The sequence below is a fragment of the Ranitomeya variabilis genome, chromosome 2, assembly GCF_051348905.1.
Source record: "Ranitomeya variabilis isolate aRanVar5 chromosome 2, aRanVar5.hap1, whole genome shotgun sequence".
Classification (NCBI taxonomy): domain Eukaryota; kingdom Metazoa; phylum Chordata; class Amphibia; order Anura; family Dendrobatidae; genus Ranitomeya; species Ranitomeya variabilis.
The window spans coordinates 201,306,652-201,328,381 of NC_135233.1; the positions used below are offsets into that span (position 1 = coordinate 201,306,652).

Here is a 21,730-nt window from a genome sequence, read left to right on the forward strand (position 1 = left end):
ATGTAGGTGGCTGGTCTATCAAAGCTCTTGTGACCTTGCTCTACCATGTGAGTCCTGCGGCCAATCAGCAACCACTACTGCTCTTACTTCCCTTGGATGAATTTTGGCCAAGTGGAAGATGTGAGAGCGCATCAGCCCAACAGTAGTGGCTGATTGGTTGCAGAGAACATATAGCAAAACAATGCAATGCAAACCCGCGAAGACCCGATGCCGGCAATAATGCAATGATGCCAGTGCAGGAGGTGAGTACAAGTTTTTTTTTTATTTTACGGGGGGGACTGCTTAATTTAAAAAGTGGTTGTCCAGGTAGGGGCCAGCCCCTTTAAGATAGTAGTTGTATAATCAGCATGACTTTCCTTGTCTGGTCTCCTGGCTGCACATTCTGCAATTACATGAAAACTTAGAAATGCCGAGATTTTTCAGTGTAAACTGTTTGGGTTTTATGACCAGTGTGTTTCATCACACACATCACTACTCCATCATTGAAATACAGTATTTTCCATAAGCAGTACATTTTCTGCCTGTTCAGCAAGCAAGCGCATAAGTCAGACTCATGAACATGTCTATACTTGTTCCAGGCTTCCCACTGATGATTATCATATTCAGCGATGTAGGAAGAATTTGTTTTACCTTTGGTACCATATAAGTGTTATTTTACCTTTTCTTCAAGTGGAAATGATGAACTCTACACTGTCTAGTTGTCAAATATTGTTAGCATTTTTTTAAATCAGATCATAAAAAGATACAAATAAATTTTTCATTAAAATAAAACATTATGGCAGATTTCTCTTATTTTTTTAGGCTTAACTAAACTTCCTAATATTGCTGCAAAATTCTTTAAACTTGACCTGTCCAGTTTGAGCATGTTAAACTGGACACATCATGGAGCGATGTTTGCACAGGTGAGTAAAATGTAGTTTTATTTATTTTTTTAAATTTCTACTCTCTGGTGCAGAGATATTAACTTGTAAAGTTTAGGATATAATCTAGGTTAATTCCAAAGAGGCATTGCTAAAGAATTTTCACTGAGGGTGTGTTCTTTTGCCCTTGTATGACACAGACCAATCATAAGCAGGTAGCAACGTAAAATGGAAAAAAGAACACGCCCCCACAATAGCTTAAAACTTGCTTTCTCCTAGATGAGACACTTAATGACAGACCATCTAGTCTTCTCACTGGTTCCACTTCAGAGTGATTAGAAGTGTCGGGAACAAAGCAGAGATTATGAGTGCCTTACAGCTTTCATCCCTCAGCAATCAATGGGGGAGTACAAATAAGTTGACAGGACTGTGAGAGGAGAGCTGCAGTATCTGTATTGAGACATTTCTTAGCTCTGCTGTACCTTTCCTCTTCCCACACTGACTGCCAGGAGATGAAAGCTGAAAAGTGTTAGCAATCGCACTCATCTCTGCCTACTCATGGAACTTCTAATCATGCGTGGGTCTGCAGTGAGAATAGCGAGTATCTCACACAGGAGAAATTGCATGGAACAAAAAAACAGACCAGCACCTCCATATAGTGTGAACAAATGTATATTTATGAATACATAACTTGCAAAAAAGAGCACAGTGGCTCAGTGGTTAGCACTGCAGCCTTGCAGAGCTGGAGTCCTGGGTTCAAATCCCACCATGGACAACATCTGCAAGGAGTTTGTATGTTCTTCCCATGTTTGTGTGGGTTTCCTCCGGGTTCTCCAGTTTCCTCCCACATTCCAAAGACACACTGATAGGGAATTTAGATTGTGAGCCCCATCGGGGACAGCAATGATAATGTGTGCAAAACTGTAAAGCACTGCAGAATATGTTAGCGCTATATAAAAATAAAATAAAATAAAAAATAAAGATTATAAAGACCCTTGGGCTGATGGGTGAGGTGCAGATTCAGAAAGGAAGCAGTAGCAACTGCCAATGGATAACTGCATAAAACAAAAAACCTAACCAGCACCTCCATATAGTGTGAACAGATGCCTACTGCAATAAATACATTGCAAAAACTTGCAAAAGGAGGAATGCAGCAACATTCTGTGGAGACCAATATATTTGTGAGCACAAAATCTATCATAATTGCTGAATAAACTAATAAAAAGTAAAAATCTTCACGTTTGTAAGTAATTTAAAACATAAAATACTTTTTATTAGTTTAATCAGCAATTATGATAGATTTTGTGTTCCTCACATAGGAGAAAGCCTGGTCTAAGCTATTTTGAGGGCTTGATATTTTCCCCTTTGTGTTGCTGCCTGCTTATGATTAGCCAATGTCATACAGGAGAAGAAGTACCGTATATACTCGAGTATAAGCCGAGATTTTCAGCCCACTTTTTTGGGCTGAAAATAACCCTCTTAGCTTATACTCGTGTCATACCCAGGGGTCGGCAGGGGAGGGGGAGCGGAGCTGTGTAATAATACTCACCTGCTCCTGGCACGGTCCCTGCACGTCCCTGGTTCTGCGGCACCGGCAGCTTCTTCCTATAGTGAGCAGTCACATGGTACAGCTCATTACAGTAATGAATATGGATCCGACTCTACTCCCATAGGGGTGGAGCCGCATATTCATTACTGTAATAAGCGGTACCATGTGACTGTTCACTATAGGAAGAAGCTGCCGGCGCCGGGGAACAGATGTGCAGGGACGAGCCAGGAGCAGGTGAGTATAACTCTGTGCGCGATATTCACCTGCTCCCCGTTCCACCGTCGGGGCCGCTGCGTCTTCTGCATCAGTGACGCTCCGGTCAGAGGTCACGATGATGCGATTAGTGCGCGCGCCCTCTGCCTGAGCGTCAGTACAGAGGACGGGGAAGACACAGCGGCGGTCGGCGGTGGAACGGGGAGCAGGTTAATATAGCAAATGCTGGGGGCCTGAGAGGTGAGTATGTAAATTTTTATTTTTTTAATTGCAGCAACAGCATATGGGGCAAATGTCTGTATGGAGCATCTTATGGGGCCATGTGCAGCATTATATGGGGCAATTATCAATATGGAGCATCGTATGGGGCCATGTGCAGCATTATATGGGGCAATTATTTGTATGGAGCATCTTATGGGGCTATGTGCAACATTATATGGGACAAATATCTGTATGGGGCCATGTGCAGCATTATATGGGGCAAATATCTGTATGGAGCATCTTATGGGGCCATGTGCAGCATTATATGGGGCAAATATCTGTATGGAGCATCTTATGGGGCCATGTGCAGCATTATATGGGGCAATCATCTGTATGGAGCATTTTATGGGGCCATGTGCAGCATTATATGGGGCAATTATCTGTATGGGGCAATGTGCAGCATTATATGGGGCAAATATCTGTATGGGGCATCTTATGGGGCCATGTGCAGCATTATATGGGGCAAATGTCTGTATGGAGCATATTATGGGGCCATGTGCAGCATTATATGGGGCAAATATCTGTATGGGGCCATGTGCAGCATTATATACTGTAGGGCAAATATCTGTATGGAGCATCTTATGGGGCCATAATTCACATTTGTGGAGTATTATACGGGGCAAATGTGTCTATGGAGCATCTTATGGGGTCATAATCAACACTTGTCCAGCATTATATGGGGCATATTTTAATATGGAGCATCTTATGGGCCCATAATAAACTGTATGGAGCATTATATGGGTCTACTGATTCAATATGAATATTCAAAAACACTTAACCTACTGATGTCTCAATTAATTTTACTTTTATTAGTATCTATTTTTATTTTTGAAATTTACAAGTAGCTGCTGCATTTTACACCCGAAGGCTTATACTCGAGTCATTAAGTTTTCCCAGTTTTTTTGTGGCAAAATTAGGGGGGTCGGCTTATACTCGGGGCGGCTTATACTCGAGTATATACGGTACACACCTCCAGTGAAAAATCTCTGGTAACGCCCCATGGCACTTAACATAAATTATAACCTGAACTTTACTAGCTAATATCTATGCAAAGGAAACAAGATATTAAAACATAAAATGTACTTTTTACTCAGCTCTGCAGCCACTATTCCATGATATGACTAGTTTATCATGCTCAGAAGACTGGTGAAAGGTCCTTTTTAGAGAGTAAGATATTGACTTGCCGGGAGTTTCCTTTACTCTAGAGAGCTCATTTGCATTCTTTTTTTTTTCCATGGGGAAATGCCAATAGGAGTCATAACATATTCTAAAATAAACTGCATGTAAAATTTCCCATGTCAGTTGTATCTCTGAGAACTACGTCGAAGGCAACTTACTTGGCCAGCCAGTGCTACGCTCTCTACTGTCGAGGGTCAGGAACCATTAAACTGGTGTCTACAGACAGGACGCCGATCTGGCTAAAATCTTTAGCCATGTTTCAAAGCTTTTTTATGGGTCGTTCTTCTTTATAGAGGAGAACTTGTTCGTACGCAAACTTCCTATGTCAGCTGAACCTCAAGGAGACACAGTGCCATTCAGTAGATAAAAAAACATAATTCTGGTATCCCCCCAAAAAATGTTCCACCTCTAATGGTGAAAAATAAAAAGGAGTTTTCAAATAAAATTGTCTGCTTTTAGAAAACCAATGGACATGATCAATTTTTTTTTCATTTTATTCATGCTTAGATTAAATTATTGTTATATTAATGACAAACGGAGACAGTATGACAAGACAACTGCAAAACAAACACATTTAGACTAGTTATATTGCCTTTGATGAACCCTGGACAAAAAAGTCTCCTTTTGGCTCAATTGTGTATATCCCTCAGCTACAGCTTAATTGCCCTGCACATCTTTATACCCAGGAGGCTCCACGCTCATTTATTAAGCAGAGAAATATTTTCATTGCCTAGGTTAAGTCATAGAAATCCAATGCCAATAACATACTTTCTAGAATAATATAGCTTTGCAAAGACGTCTTGTTTGTAAATTCCTGCTTTTACTATGTATTTCTATCCAGCTAAAATGTACAATGGGCAATATTTCTAGGTTATTGACTTTCATCCAAAAATAAACAATTCAGTATTTAAACAGTACTTCCTATTATAATATTTATACAAGGTTCTATACTAGGACTCCAGAAGATCCAAATACTCTGTTATGGTTTTTTATCTAAAAAAGGGTTATCTATATACCATATATTCTTTTTTTTTAGATTTTTAGTAACACTGTTCACAATACTAGGACTACACTGTTGCTTCAAATCCAAAACCCTCTCTCCAGCAGAGATTTTAAAAAAATGGCTGATTGAATACCTTCAACTATTTTTTTTATTTTTTTCCTCTTCAGCAAGAAACCCTCCATGTTAAGGTTATCAAACCCCCAATTAAAGCTTTTCTAATTGGAACAGTTTTCTGGTCTGTAGCCACATTGCTCCATTTCCTTTATATCTGGAGGCCCCAGTGATAACTGTTGCTACATTGACAGTTACATCACTGGAGCTTCCAGAGATATACATTTGATTGAGAAATGTGACAAATGCCATACTGTGGAATTAATCACTTATAGGCTATAATGGCCTCTGTTTTATTGTAAATTGTTGTAAGGAATAGTATAGTCTACTACACTATTCATTTGCAGTATAATAATGGATGCTTACCAAAGCAAAGCCCGATAAACATCATTTCTGCAGAGACTCATTGTATACATTTGAGAGGAAGATTTATCCTGTCTCTACTGCCTCCTGCTTATGAAAGGTTTCTTCCTGTCAGCTTTTACAAGCAGAAGGCAGAAAATAGCAGTGTAAAGAGGTGTCCCATAAGATATAAAGGAAACCATGGACCATCAATACCAAAATCCTGGATAACATAATTTAGGGCTTATATAGAGGAAAGAATTGTCATGGCTTATTTGCTTTTGTTTTGAAATCCTCCATGATTCAAGAGTGGAGATGGGCGGACCCCTAGATGTTCATGTCCAGCGTGTTCTGCCAAACAGTTACAAAACGTTCGGGTTAGGGTACCAGAATCGTACCCGGACCCGAACCCGGACCCCATTCTCTTGAGTTGGGGGCCCGCATATCCAGTGTTTGCTGCACTATAATGTGCAAGACAGCATGGAAAACACAGTTTCTGATCTGCAGTGAAATCATCCCCGCCGGTCAGAGAGCCGCGGTTCCCATGCTGTCAAAGACAGTGTGAGCGCTCAGCTGTGATAGGGGTATAAAGTTTACCTCCGGTCACTGGTGTCAGCTGATGGGACAACCGCTCCCATTATCTGACACCTGCTGCCACTAATAACATAGAGAACAGGAGCGGTCGCTGGGAGTATTCATCAGTAGCTCCTGTGCTGTAAGTAAGTAATTTAAAAAAATTCCCAGTGTGGGTTCCCCTGTATTTTTGATAACCAGCAAGGCAAAGCTCACAGCTAGGGCTGCAAACCTCAGCTGTCATCAGCTTTAACAAGGCTAGTTATCAAAAATAGAGGGGTCCCCACGACGTATTTTTTAATTTTTTAAATAAATAATTAAATAAAACGGTGTGAAGCCCCCCTATTTTTGACAACCAACCTTGTTAAATTTAGCAGACAGCTGTCGGCTGTTATTCTCAGGCTGGTAAGAGGCCATGGATATTGCCAACCAGGCTAAAAATAGAAGCCCACAATTCTGGTGCTTTGTTCGGCTTTTCCCACTTGCCCTTAACAAAAATACAGGGGAACCCACACCGGGTTTTGTTTTTTATTATTTATTTACAGCGTACGAGCTGCTGATGAATACTCCCATCCGCCGCTCCTGCTCTCCCTGCTATTAGCGGCAGCAGGTGTCGGATGATGGCAGCTGTAGTCCCATCAGTTGACACCAGTGACCGGAGGTAAACTTTATACCTCCGATCACAGCAGAGCGCTCACCCTGTCTTCTGACAGCGTGGGAACCGCGGCTCTCTGACCGGTGTGGATGATTTCACCACCGATCAGAAGCGGTGTTTGCCGCGCTGCCATACACATGACATCGCAACAAACACGCGATGTTCGAGCAGCCGAACCCAAACAGTAACACGGACTTCTTGGTGATGTCCGTGTTCAGTGTCCGTGCTCGAACAGTAGGTGTTCGGTACGGACGCCAAACTTTACTGTTCGGGTTCAGCCATCTCTATTCAAGAGGACAAGAAATGCAAATGTGACCATTTGCAAATTCTAGGGCATATTGCTAAACATGTTGGCCACCATTTGGCATGTAGGGTTCTGTGTTGACTGTACACATTAAATAGTTGTTGATCAAAGTATAGTTTATCAGACAGCGATCCCTCCCAACTCCTCCATAAACCGAGGATCCCTGTGCTCTCAATGAGGGATTAGTGTCATGATCTCTGCAGGCAGAGATCATAGCAAGCCTATAGAGGGACAAGCTCTCGGAAGATGGAACTATACTGACCATGAACTAAGCCTGCCGCGCAACTAGAAATAGCCAGGTAGCATTTCCTATTTAACGCTAGATGCCCAGCTCTGGCCTAAGACCTAAATAGCTAGCAGAGGGAAATATAAGACCTGGCTCACCTCTAGAGAAATATTCCAAAGAAGACAGTAGCCCCCCACATATAATGACGGTGAGTTCAGATGAAACAACAAACGCAGCAGGAAAATAGTCTTAGCAAATTTGAGGTCCGCTTACTAGATAGCAGAAGACAGATAGTATACTTTCATGGTCAGCAGAAAAACACTAACAAAACACCATCCAGAGATTACCTTAAACTCTGGCATTAACTCATAACGCCAGAGTAGCAATCCCTGATCAACGAGAGCTTTCCAGACACAGTAACAAAACTTCAGCTGTGAACTGGAACAAATAGGCAAAACAAAACATGGACAAAAGTCCAACTTATCTAGTAGTAGTCTAGAAGCAGGAACAAGCACTGAGAGGCATCAGATAACATTGTTGACCGGCAAGAAACCACCAGAGAAATGAGCTTAAATAGCGACACCCACTACTGATGGAATCAGGTGAAACAGGAAAGAGGATGACAAGTCCAATTCCACAAGCGGCCACCGGGGGAGCCCAGAATCCAAATTCACAACAGTACCCCCCCCTCAAGGAGGGGGCACCGAACCCTCACCAGATCCACCAGGGCGACCAGGATGAGCCCTATGGAAGGCACGAACAAGATCAGAAGCATGAACATCAGATGCATTGACCCAAGAATTATCCTCCTGGCCGTAACCCTTCCAGTTGACCAGATACTGGAGTTTCCGTCTGGAAACACGAGAGTCCAAAATTTTCTCCACAACGTACTCCAACTCACCCTCAACCAACACCGGAGCAGGAGGCTCAACTGAAGGTACAACAGGTACCTCATACCTGCGCAATAACGACCGATGAAAAACGTTATGAATGGAAAAGGACGCAGGGAGGTCCAAACGGAAAGAAACAGGATTAAGAATCTCCAATATTCTATAAGGGCCGATGAACCGAGGTTTAAACTTAGGAGAAGAGACCCTCATAGGGACAAAACGAGAAGACAACCACACTAAATCTCCAACACAAAGCCGAGAACCAACACGACGATGACGGTTGGCAAAACGCTGAGTCTTCTCCTGGGACAACTTCAAATTGTCCATAACCTGCCCCCAAATGTGATGCAATCTCTCTACCACCGCATCCACTCCAGGACAATCCGAGGATTCCACCTGACCGGAGGAAAATCGAGGGTGAAACCCCGAATTACAGAAAAACGGGGACACCAAGGTGGAAGAACTGGCCCGATTATTGAGGGCGAACTCTGCCAATGGCAAAAAAGCAACCCAATCATCCTGGTCAGCAGAGACAAAACACCTCAGATATGTCTCAAGGGTCTGATTAGTCCGCTCGGTCTGGCCATTAGTCTGAGGGTGAAAAGCAGACGAAAAAGACAAATCTATGCCCATCCTAGCACAGAATGCCCGCCAAAATCTAGACACAAATTGGGTACCTCTGTCAGAAACAATATTCTCAGGAATACCGTGCAATCGGACAACATTCTGAAAAAACAGAGGAACCAACTCAGAAGAAGAAGGCAACTTGGGCAGAGGAACCAAATGGACCATTTTAGAGAAACGGTCACAGACCACCCAGATGACAGACATCTTCTGGGAAACAGGCAGATCTGAAATAAAATCCATCGAGATGTGTGTCCAAGGCCTCTTAGGAATAGGCAAGGGCAACAGCAGTCCGCTAGCCCGAGAACTACAAGACTTGGCCCGAGCACAAACGTCACATGACTGCACAAAGACTCGCACATCTCGTGACAGAGAAGGCCACCAGAAGGATCTTGCCACCAAATCCCTGGTACCAAAAATTCCGGGATGACCTGCCAATGCAGAAGAATGTACCTCAGAGATGACTCTGCTGGTCCAATCATCCGGAACAAACAGTCTATCAGGCGGACAACGATCCGGTCTATCCGCCTGAAACTCTTGCAAGGACCGCCGCAGATCAGGAGAAACGGCCGACAAAATTACTCCCTCCCTAAGGATACCTGTGGGTTCAGAATTACCAGGAGAGTCCGGGTCAAAACTCCTAGAAAGGGCATCTGCCTTAACATTCTTAGAACCCGGTAGGTATGACACCACAAAATTAAAGCGAGAAAAAAATAAAGACCAGCGCGCCTGTCTAGGATTCAGGCGTCTGGCAGTCTCAAGATAAATCAAATTTTTGTGGTCAGTCAATACCACCACCTGATGTCTAGCCCCCTCGAGCCAATGGCGCCACTCCTCAAACGCCCACTTCATGGCCAAAAGCTCCCGATTCCCAACATCATAATTCCGCTCTGCGGGCGAAAATTTGCGAGAAAAGAAGGCACAAGGCCTAATGACGGAGCAGTCGGAACCTTTCTGCGACAACACTGCCCCAGCTCCGATCTCCGAAGCGTCAACCTCAACCTGAAAAGGCAGATTCACATCAGGCTGACGCAACACAGGGGCAGAGGCAAAACGGCGCTTAAGCTCCTGAAAGGCCTCTACAGCATGAGGGGACCAATTAGCAACATCAGCGCCTTGTCTGGTCAAATCAGTCAGTGGTTTAACGACATCCGAAAAACCAGCAATAAATCGGCGGTAAAAGTTGGCAAAGCCCAAAAATCTCTGAAGACCCTTAAGAGAGGAGGGCTGAGTCCAGTCACAAATAGCTTGCACCTTGACGGGATCCATCTCAATGGAAGAGGGAGAAAAAATATACCCCAAAAAGGAAATTTTCTGGACCCCAAAAACGCACTTAGACCCCTTCACACATAAAGAATTAGACCGCAGAACCTGAAAAACTCTCCTGACCTGCTGGACATGAGAGTCCCAGTCATCAGAAAAAATCAGAATATCATCCAGATATATTATCATAAATTTATCCAGAAAATCGCGGAAAATATCATGCATAAAAGACTGGAAAACTGAAGGGGCATTAGAAAGACCAAAAGGCATGACCAAATACTCAAAGTGGCCCTCGGGCGTATTAAATGCGGTCTTCCACTCATCCCCCTGCCTGATCCGCACCAAATTATACGCCCCACGAAGATCAATTTTAGAGAACCACTTAGCACCCTCTATACGAGCAAACAAATCAGTAAGCAATGGCAATGGGTATTGATACTTAACAGTGATCTTATTCAGAAGCCGATAATCAATACATGGTCTCAAAGAGCCGTCTTTTTTTGAGACAAAGAAAAACCCAGCTCCCAAGGGAGAAGAAGATGGACGAATATGTCCCTTTTCCAAAGACTCCTTTATATATTCCCGCATAGCAGCATGTTCCGGCACAGACAAATTAAACAAACGACCCTTTGGTTATTTACAACCCGGTATCAAATCTATGGCACAATCGCACTCACGGTGCGGAGGTAACGACCCAAGCTTGGGTTCGTCAAAGACGTCTTGATAATCAGAGAGGAACTCAGGGACTTCAGAGGGAATGGACGACGAAATAGAAACCAAAGGTACGTCCCCATGAATACCCTTACATCCCCAGTTCAACACAGACATTGCTCTCCAGTCCAAGACTGGGTTGTGAGACTGCAACCATGGCAATCCCAGTACCAAATCGTCATGTAAATTATACAGCACCAGGAAACGAATAATCTCCTGGTGATCCGGATTGATACGCATGGTTACTTGTGTCCAGTATTGTGGTTTATTATTAGCCAATGGGGTGGAGTCAATCCCCTTCAGAGGAATAAGAGTCTCCAAAGGCTCTAAATCAAAACCACAACGATTGGCAAAGGACCAATCCATAAGACTCAGAGCGGCGCCAGAGTCAACATAGGCGTCCGTGGCAATGGATGACAAAGAGCAAATCAGGGTTACAGACAAAATAAACTTAGACTGAATGGTGCTAATGGAAACAGACTTATCAAGCTTCTTTGTACGCCTAGAGCATGCTGATATAACATGAGTAGAATCCCCACAATAGAAACACAATCCATTCTTCCGTCTAAAATTCTGTCGCTCGCTCCTGGACAGAATTCTATCACACTGCATACTTTCTGGCGTCTTTTCCATAGACACCGCCAGATGGTGCACCGGTTTGCGCTCCCGCAGACGCCTATCAATCTGAATAGCCATTGTCATGGACTCATTCAGACCTGCAGGCAAAGGGAACCCCACCATAACATCCTTAACGGCATCAGAGAGACCTTCTCTGAAAGTTGCCGCCAAGGCGCACTCATTCCACTGAGTAAGCACAGACCATTTACGGAACTTTTGGCAGAAAACTTCAGCTTCGTCTTGCCCCTGAGATAGTGCCATCAAAGTTTTTTCTGCCTGAAGTTCCAAATGAGGTTCCTCATAAAGCAAGCCCAAGGCCAGAAAAAACGCATCCACATCGCGTAACGCAGGATCCCCTGCTGGCAATGAGAAGGCCCAATCTTGAGGGTCACCCCTGAGCAAGGAAATCACAATCCTAACCTGCCGAGCAGGGTCTCCAGCTGAACGAGACTTCAGGGACAAATAAAGCTTACAATTATTTCGGAAATTCTGGAAGCTAGCTCTATTCCCTGTGAAGAACTCCGGCAAAGGAATTCTCGGCTCAGATACCGGAGCATGTACCACAAAATCTTGTAAATTTTGTACTTTCGTGATGAGATTATTCAAACCCGCAGTTACACTCTGGAGATCCATTATTGTCAGGTGCACACAGAGCATACAGAGATTAGGAGGAGAGAGAGAGAAAAGACTGCAGCAAGGCAGACTGGAGGAAAAAAAAAAAAAAAAAAAATTTCAGCAGACTTCTTATAACTCTCCTTTCTCAACCTGGGTCTTTAACACTTTATGGGCCGGTCAAACTGTCATGATCTCTGCAGGCAGAGATCATAGCAAGCCTATAGAGGGACAAGCTCTCGGAAGATGGAACTATACTGACCATGAACTAAGCCTGCCGCGCAACTAGAAATAGCCAGGTAGCATTTCCTATTTAACGCTAGATGCCCAGCTCTGGCCTAAGACCTAAATAGCTAGCAGAGGGAAATATAAGACCTGGCTCACCTCTAGAGAAATATTCCAAAGAAGACAGTAGCCCCCCACATATAATGACGGTGAGTTCAGATGAAACAACAAACGCAGCAGGAAAATAGTCTTAGCAAATTTGAGGTCCGCTTACTAGATAGCAGAAGACAGATAGTATACTTTCATGGTCAGCAGAAAAACACTAACAAAACACCATCCAGAGATTACCTTAAACTCTGGCATTAACTCATAACGCCAGAGTAGCAATCCCTGATCAACGAGAGCTTTCCAGACACAGTAACAAAACTTCAGCTGTGAACTGGAACAAATAGGCAAAACAAAACATGGACAAAAGTCCAACTTATCTAGTAGTAGTCTAGAAGCAGGAACAAGCACTGAGAGGCATCAGATAACATTGTTGACCGGCAAGAAACCACCAGAGAAATGAGCTTAAATAGCGACACCCACTACTGATGGAATCAGGTGAAACAGGAAAGAGGATGACAAGTCCAATTCCACAAGCGGCCACCGGGGGAGCCCAGAATCCAAATTCACAACAGATTAGCTTCCAGAATAATCTAGTACGAGCTTATCTCCTTGCCGAACAGAAGGATTGAGTGATTGAATTCTAGATGCCCATGTCTACGGCAATAATTTGCCAGGGGACAGTCATTAGGCTCCCACACACATCAGATGGTCGGTTGATCCTGATAAAATCAGCAGGTTTGTCCCATTTAATCTAATGTGTATGGTGGCTTTTAGAATTCAGTCAAGGGGAAATTGTACTTTGATTTTCTTATGGGTAGGTTTTCTCTGGCTACATTCCCCTACATTAGAAAAATGTAGTTAGGTTTATTGCCATTCAGTTTCCATCTAAAATTGGGGATAATAGAGCAGGAGAAGGACTTGGGTAGTTTGGTTACTAGTAAACTAATCAGCATCACTCAATGTCAGGCAGCAGCAACAAAAGCAAACAAGACTTTACAGCGTAAAAGAGATAAATAAAAACCTGGGATCCCAATGTATTATTACTAGTCCTCTATAAATCACTTGTAAGACCACATATTGAACATGGGAATCAGTTTTGTGTTCCACATTTGAGAAAATGTATGGGAAACATAACGTGGGTTCAAGGGCGGCAACATAATTATTAAGTGAGATAGAAAGCTTATTAAAATATGCTTGTATAGCTTGGAAAAAAGATTGATAAAAAGATGTCTAAATAAATACACATTAGATGAAGGTTGGTCGAACCAAAGGATCGACTTAATAGCTGAAGTTTAAGATCTTCTAACTCTCTTCCAACACTCAATTGGACAGTTCAAATCCTTTTGTAATCAGTGAAGATAAGCCACCGCCAGAGATGTCTAGCAGCAGCTTTCTCTTTTCTCACCACTGAAAACATATAAATGAATGCTTGGCTAAGTACTATGGAGTTCACTTGGAGTAATCAGGAGATACAGCGAAACAAAGCTTTAGGACAACAGCAAACTCATATGTATAATCACCTTTAGAATTAAATGAAAGTGTTATTTACAGTTAGAGTATTCCCACTATGGAATTCTCTATCACAAGAGGTGGCATTGACAGGTATAATAATAGTATTTACAGTGGTTTGCAAAAATATTCACCTTCTTGGAATTTTACCTATTTTGTTACATTACAAACCTGTGTTTAAATATTTTTGTAATCCGATTTGTGTGTGATGAATCAGCACTAGTCTACGTTGGTGAAGTGAAATGAGAAAAATATAGGCATGAATTAAATTCATGGCATCAAATAACTAAAAATTGTCATGTGAATATGTATTCATCCCTTTTGCAATGAAGGTCTAAAAACTTTCTGGTGCAAGCAATTACCTTCATAAGTCCCATACTTAGTCAAAGGACATCTCCTGTGTGCAACCTAAGTGTCACATGTCTGTCTGTAAATACACTTTTCCTTTTCTGAAAGGCCACAGAGGCTGCAACACCAATAACAAGAAGCACCACTAACCAAACACCGGTTAGTGGTGCCTCTTGTTATTAGTGGGGATCTCCAAACAACACAATGAAGACCAAGGAGATCTCCAAATAACACCATGAAGACTAAGGAGATCTCCAAACAACACCATGAAGACCAAGAAGATTTCCACACACCATGAAGACCAAGGAGATCTCCAAACACCACCATTAACAAGAGACAACATTTACCAAAAATACTATGAAGCCCAATGAGATCTCCAAACAAGTCAAGGACAAAGTTGTTAAGAAGTATAAGTCAGTGATGGGTTATAAAAAAAATCCCAATCTCTGATGACCCCCAGAAGAACCATCAAATTCAGTATCAACAAATGGAAAGAACATAGTACCATAACAAACCTGCCAAGAGAGGGCCACCCACCAAAATTCTCAGCCCGGGCAAAGTTAATTAGAGAGGCAGGACAGACCAAAAGTAACCCTGAAGGAGCTGCAGAGTTACCAAGCAGAGACTGGAGTATCTGCCCATATGACCACAATAAGCCATACACTCCATACAGGTGGCCTTTATGGAAGAGTGGGCAGAGAAAAGCCTTTACACACAAAAATTGTAAGGCTTGTTTTGAGTTTGCTAAAAGACATGTGGGAGATTCCCCAAATACATGGAGGGAGGTGCTATGGTCAGATGAGACAGAAATTTAACTTTTTGGCCACCAAGCTAAATGCTACATCTGGTGCTAAACCAACACAGGTCATCACCCCAAGAACACAATCTCTACAGTGAAACATGGCGGTGGTAGCATCATGCTGTGAGGATGTTTTTCTGCATCAGGGACAGAGAAAATGGTCCAAGTTAAGGGGAAGCTGGATGGTGCAAAATACAGGGATATTCTTGAGCAGAACCTTTTTCAGTCTGTCAGCGATTTGAGACTGGCACAGAGGTTCACCTTCCAACAAGACAATGACCAAAAGCGTACTGCTAAAGCAACACTGAAATGGTTTAAGGGGATACGTTTAAGTGTTTTGGAGTGCCCAAGTCAAAGAACAGACCTTAATCCAATTGAGAATCTGTGGTCAGACTTGAAGATCGCTGTTGATCGAAGGAAATCATCTAAGGTGAAGGAGCAGGCGCAGTGCTGCCTTGAGGAATGAGTAAAAATCTCAGTGGCCAGATGTGGAAATCTTATAGAGACTTATAAAAAGCTACTTGCAGCTATAATTGCCACAATAGGAGGCTCTACAGAGTACTGACTTTAGGGGGGCGAACAGTTATGCACACCAAAGTTTTCCGTTATTTTGTCCGATTTGTTATTTGCTTCGCAATAAAGAGAAAACCAAATATTCACATTTGTAGGCATGTTCGTTACATGAACTGATGCAAACCCTCAAAAATGGGACATTCCAGGTTGTAAGGTAGCAAAACATGGAAAATGCCAAGGGGGTGAATACTTTCACAAGCCACTGTAAAGCACCACTCCAGTGTTTTGTTATATTTCAGCATTGGAGTAATGTAAGGTCCCTTCCCTCGGTCTTAGCCTGCCGTCACACTAGCAGTATTTGGTCAGTATTTTACCTCAGTATTTGTAAGCCAAAACCAGGAGTGGAACAAATGGAGGAAAAGTATAACAGAAACATATGCACCACTTCTGTATTTATCACCCACTCCTGGTTTTGGCTTACAAATACTGAGGTAAAATACTGACCAAATACTGCTAGTGTGACGGCAGCCTTATACTTCACTTTTTTCCGGCGCCACATCGCACCTCAGATGGATGCCATCTTTTGACCACAATGTCTTACTGTCCGGAAGTCAGAATTTACATCACAAGCAATCAATGCAAGTCGAGGAGATCCAGAAAAAGGTCCTCATAGACTAGTGTTCAGTTGTGACCTCTGGCTTGCTCCATAAATAACTGCATCGATCCAGTAAATCACAACCAGCTGAAAAACGGTGGAAACAGCAGCAATGGAAGGGAAAGAAGGTAGCAAATAAGCATCAGACTAAGAGAAGGAACCTTAGATTACAAGTGTTAAAATAAAAAAATCCCTATGGAGTGGTGCGTTGAAAAAAGGGCTGATCCCAATCAAGTAGTTTTGAGAGTTAAAATAAATCTGGCAATCTATAATGAACAACTGATTTAGAAATATTAAACTTGATGGACTTGTGTATTTTTATCCTACTGTAACATGAATAAGTGTTGGTCGAAACCTGAAAATATATGATAGAAACTTCTAAAAATGCCTCAGCCCTGCTCTTTTATTTGAGTAATAACCACCCATCAACATACTCACACCTATACCAAGAAAGCTGACGTCACTTGAGGGATATCCACTAATCCGACGACTACTGTCTTCCCTCATGGCAGTGGTAATGAGTGCCGAAATGAATCTTTATACAGATGAGACACCAAAAATCCTATTCGCAATACTTCCACAGTCCTAATTTTATGATTTTATCCCAGGTATCAGCAATCCTTATCTACATGGATGGCGAGGCTACACTCAGCGCGCGGCTCAAAGGCAACATGTCAGGACCAGATTCCCTACGTAAGAAAAAGCAGAGCATCTTAGAAGTGATAATTAGCTACCAGATCATGTCTGTGACAGGTGGAAGGGTGGAAGGAGAACACAATGTTTTATTTGCGCTATGCACAGGTCCATTCCAGTCATTTGGTCAGTTGTGTCAGGGCAAAGCACAGAGCAGTTACAGTTCTTCTCCAATCATGGCCACTGTTCTACTGATCGACGTCCCGCTCATTGTATTCACAGGCTGAGTGGGACGTCAATCAACAGAACAGTGGGCATGACCACAGAAACAACAGCCATGACTGCTCTGTGCTGCGCTGCGCTGCGCTTCCTGCCAGTTATAGGGCCAGGGTGCAGCACAGAACAGTCATGGCTGTTCTCCAATCATGCTCACTCATTAACTTTCTGATCAGCTTGTGAATAATTAAACAATGGGCATGATTGGACAACAGCTGTGACTACTCTGTGCTGCGCCCAGCTCCTTTCCAGTCATCACGTCAGGGCACAGCATGGAGCAGTTCATCTCCAATCATGGCCACTGTTCCACTGATTGACATCCCGCTCAGCATATTCACAGGTGGAGCCTGACATCAATCAACAGAACAGTGGGCTTGATTGGAGAAAGAAGAAGTTTGACTGGTCTGTGCTGCTCCCTACTCCATTCCAGTCATCTAGGCAGGGTGCAGCACAGAACAGTCATGGCTGCTCTCCAATCATGCTCACTCACTAGCGTCCTGCTCAGGCTGTGAATAAACTAAGCGGGATGTCAATCAATTGAACAATGGGCATGATTGGAGAAGAGCCATGACTACTCTGTGCTGCGCCCAGCTTCTTTCCAGTCATCAGGTCAGGGCACAGCACGGAGCAGCTACAGTTCTTCTCCAATCTTGCCAACTGTTCAACTGCTTGACATCCCGCTCAGCGCATTAACAGGCTGAGTGGGACGTCAATCAACAGAACAGAGGGCATGACTGAAGAAAGAACAGCCATGATTGCTCTGTACTACACCTTGCTTATTTCTAGTCATCATTGCAGGGCGCAGCACAGAACAGTCTGTGTCTTCTTCCGTCTGTGCCGGCTCCTGTACAGCATAAGTATTCATGGCTGCTCTCCAATCATGCCCATTTATTAGCATCCCGCTCAGATTATTCACATGTTGGGCATGATTGGAGAACAGCCGTGATTATTCTGTGCTGCACAGGAGCAGACAAAGACAGAACAGGCCGCTGAGCAGGAACAGTATATGGGCCCTTTGCAGCTCATCATAAGTCAAAATTCTACCTACTTTGGAGGTGAAAGTGTGCCCCATTACCTCTTGGACTAATGGTATGTCCATCCTGCGTGTGGTGCCCTTCTCCTTTCCAGTCTTCGGGGCAGGGTGCAGCACAGCAGTGTTCTCCAACCGTGCTGCGCTCTGCCCCGATGACTGTAAAGTAGAAGGATGCAGGGCGTTACCAATGCTGTTTTCTCTAATGATCACCTTTAGCATGTTCTGATTTTTCTACATAGGAAATCCGGACCTGACATGTTCCCTTTAAGGAACCAAGTTCCATGGCTACTGACAGTGTTCCATGACGTGGCGTCAGCTCCACGCGCTCCGTGTATACCATCAGCGGTACAAAATTAGCACATTATCCATAGACTAATCACTTTTTCACCCAAGGCACGCTTGCATTATGAATCTTTTTCAGATAATACGTAGCAGACACTCGAGATCATTCGAGTTCAACTTGTACGCTCCGATCAGATCCGTGCCAAAGTACAGCTGACAACAATTATAATTATCACAACTACCGAATTCAGCTTCACAAAACAAAACTCTTGCTCGACACAGTAACTTAGTAGTTGTTAAGTGTGGTCCAAATTATCCAGAAAAAGAAAAAAAGAAAATAATAATAATGGACAGAAGCAAAGAATCAACATATTGAACATGGTGCCCCAAGCAAAATGCATGGCCCTATTTACACGGGTATGGTAAATCTTGAGTGCTCGGAAGAAAACCATGTGTTTGTTCACGCTGCTAAACCTGGTTGTGATTACACCCCTGGGTCATCATACCCTCATGAGGTAAGACGTCCCCCACCCCAACGTTATAACTTTCCCACCCACACAGGGGCACCACCCATAGCTGCCACCCAAACATAATAATATTTATCTAGAATGTAGTCTCCTTACACATCTAAGATATTTGATAAAAATTTAACTTTGGTGTTTTAAGATTGAAACATTGGCTTTGGTGAACCCGTTGGCATCATTCATGATCGTGACTCTTGTTATTGTTATTATTCGTGATAGTAGTCGTAGTAGAAACGAGATCTAATGTTCTACGTAGGATGTAGTACTAAGCTTTGTACAACTGATGTTTAACTCTTGACTCAAAGAGCCAGGAGGAATAATATCTAAATGACATCCATGTCTTTCAGCCCAGCAGATAACATTCACTTTCACTCGTCAGTCACAGTCCAGCAAGGTCTAATAACAATCACATTGTTTATGTCTGCCTGACTTAGGGTGCAAACACTTCAACGTAATGGAAACGCCGAAAGAGTACGACTTCCAAACTCCGTTCTCATCAAAGGAAGCTATATGTTGGCTGATTTTTTTTTTTTTGTGGAAAATCCAGGATTTCCCTCCTCACACCTCCTACTAACCAAGAACCCGCTCCGAGGTCTGTGTTTGCCAGTGTACACACGACGCCTGTATGTTTATACTGTAAATAGAATAACAGCCCCATCGCTGTCATCCACGCACATTCTTTTACACTCACATGAAATGCCGAAGAACATCAAAGATGAAGTAATCGTGTTTTGGATTGACTAAACAACGACATAACCGGTCGTCTTTCATCGGCTCTCGTATTGAGGTTGTTCACCGTAGCTTCTTCACTTGTGCTGATCACGATCAATATCAATTAAAGGGAATAATTCGTGGCACCAATATTCCAGATTCTATAGAATCGTAATGATAGGTCATGATCCGTAATGATAACTTGTTCTTGGCAGCACGTCACGAGGCTCGTTGAACATACTTGGCCGTGCGCATCGTTTGGAACATTTCACATTTATGAGACACTTAGTTAATTTCGTGCGCCGATCGAAAAATTAGAGGGTTATTTTGGCCAAGTTTTGGAGTCTCTACAGTTTCGACGGCATGGATGTTTTTAAGCTTTTATCCACCTGCATTTGTTGAGTTATTTCAGAACTACAAACTACATTACCACACAGGCTGGGGAGACTGCAACAAAACAGACCCCTCTGCGAAAGATCAGCATTCCACACATTCCCCCAAATTACAGCAAAAGTCTTATCAAGTTTCCAAGTTAGAAAGTTGCCAAGCCTGTGATGCTTTGTCCTGCATCCCTAACGTGAACCCTACTAATTTAGTCTTAGAGGACCTTCCTTTCTCCGGCTCTGACATGAAGCGTCCTGCACCTGCCCTTGCAGTTCGGATGAAACTTTTTTTTTACAATACATCATTCTCTTGCCCTTGTAAACTAAAGATGGTCGCACGTGTAACGAGACGGGCGGACATTGACAACTGACTTAACGTATTGCTTTAATCCTGATGTGTATGGATGACGTCAGCCTGTCATTCTCACAAACATGAGGACGCAGCAGCTCTCTGCAGGGGCTAAGACGCATGCAAACATTGGATAAACCGTGTTATGGCTGCATTTACTACACTTTGGGGGGGGCTACGTTTCCACGATGCATTTTTGCTGAGATTCTGAGCGCTACGTATTTTTAATACAGAAAATGTACAACATCATTGTAGGAACTTAGCTTAAATTGTACCACCAGAAATTATCTGATGTGGTTAAATGTTAGTTTTCGAGGGCTGTGAGGTCCATCAATGACATCATCTCCTGCTCATTGTACATTTTGAACAATCCGCATGGTCGTAATTTTTTTTTTGAATCTGATTATTAATACGGGGACTTGTTTTGAGAGCTTTGGCTGCAGGATAGTTCTCAGTCCACGGATAACAATAATATTTACATTAGGAGTCACAATATTTGTAAATAGCATTGATGATGTTATTGATGTAGCTGCACCCTCTGGCACTCACGGACATGATTTAGTAATATTGGGCACTTACCTGCGATAATTGCTGGGGACCTCTGCCCTCCCTCGGCTTTGAGCCAAACTTGTAAGGTGAAGGTGTCCCCTGGCAGCTCATTACCCGCCTTCAGGCGCAGCTGGTCCCCGTGCCCCGTGAAATACAGAGCTCTCCCGGGGGGCACGGGCTCGGCAGCCCCTTGATGCCCCTCTGGCTGCTGCTGCTGATGAGGACGATGATGGTGTAGTCTCAGGTGTTCCAGGCTGGTGAGGGACCGGCGGCCCCGGGCCAGACTGGTAGCGCAGGAGCCCTCCTGAGCGCTGCGCAAACTGCGGCTCTTCCGCACAGTCCTCCGTGCCCGCTGCGCCCGCTCCTCCATCCCACAGTGTGAGCCACCGGCCAAGGCTGCACAGAGGAGCCCGAGAGGCAACAGGAAAGTCCCGAGCAGCATCTCCAACTGTTCCCCCCCCTGCACCCCTCTCCTCTCTCCCGATCTGCCAGCTTTGGGTGCTATCCCTCCTTGGCTTGTCAACTTGTCCTGCTTTGCACAGGGACTCACCAAACAAGGTGTCCTGATCTCCTCCTCATCCAGTAGATTCCACTATTTCCCCCCACCCCAGTTTATTATCCTTAGACATGGAATTAAAGAGCACCCCCCTCCCTATATCCCACAATGAGATGCTGAGTCCTTCCCCCCCACCTTGAAAAGGATGCTTCAGCTGAACATTTTTTTTTTGCCTTCTTTATAAGCTTTAAGCCCACACTGTCCCCTGAGCCCCCTCCTCTCTCCTCCTAACAAAATGAAAGAGAAGCCCCCTCCTAGGATGAGTAAACAAGAATATGCTAAT

The 21,730-nt window shown here is 43.5% G+C and overlaps 1 protein-coding gene across 2 annotated transcripts in view; it reads right to left on the reverse strand.

The window, feature by feature from the left end:
• Positions 1-21,523, reverse strand: part of PAPPA (pappalysin 1) — a 421,200-nt gene extending 399,677 nt beyond the window's left edge. For both annotated transcript variants that reach the window (XM_077283454.1, XM_077283453.1), the window contains exon 1: positions 20,922-21,523. In XM_077283454.1, coding sequence (XP_077139569.1) covers positions 20,922-21,333 — 412 coding nt within the window. In that variant the 5' untranslated portion in view covers positions 21,334-21,523. The remainder of the gene's footprint in view (positions 1-20,921) is intronic.
• Between the last annotated feature and the right edge of the window lie 207 nt (positions 21,524-21,730).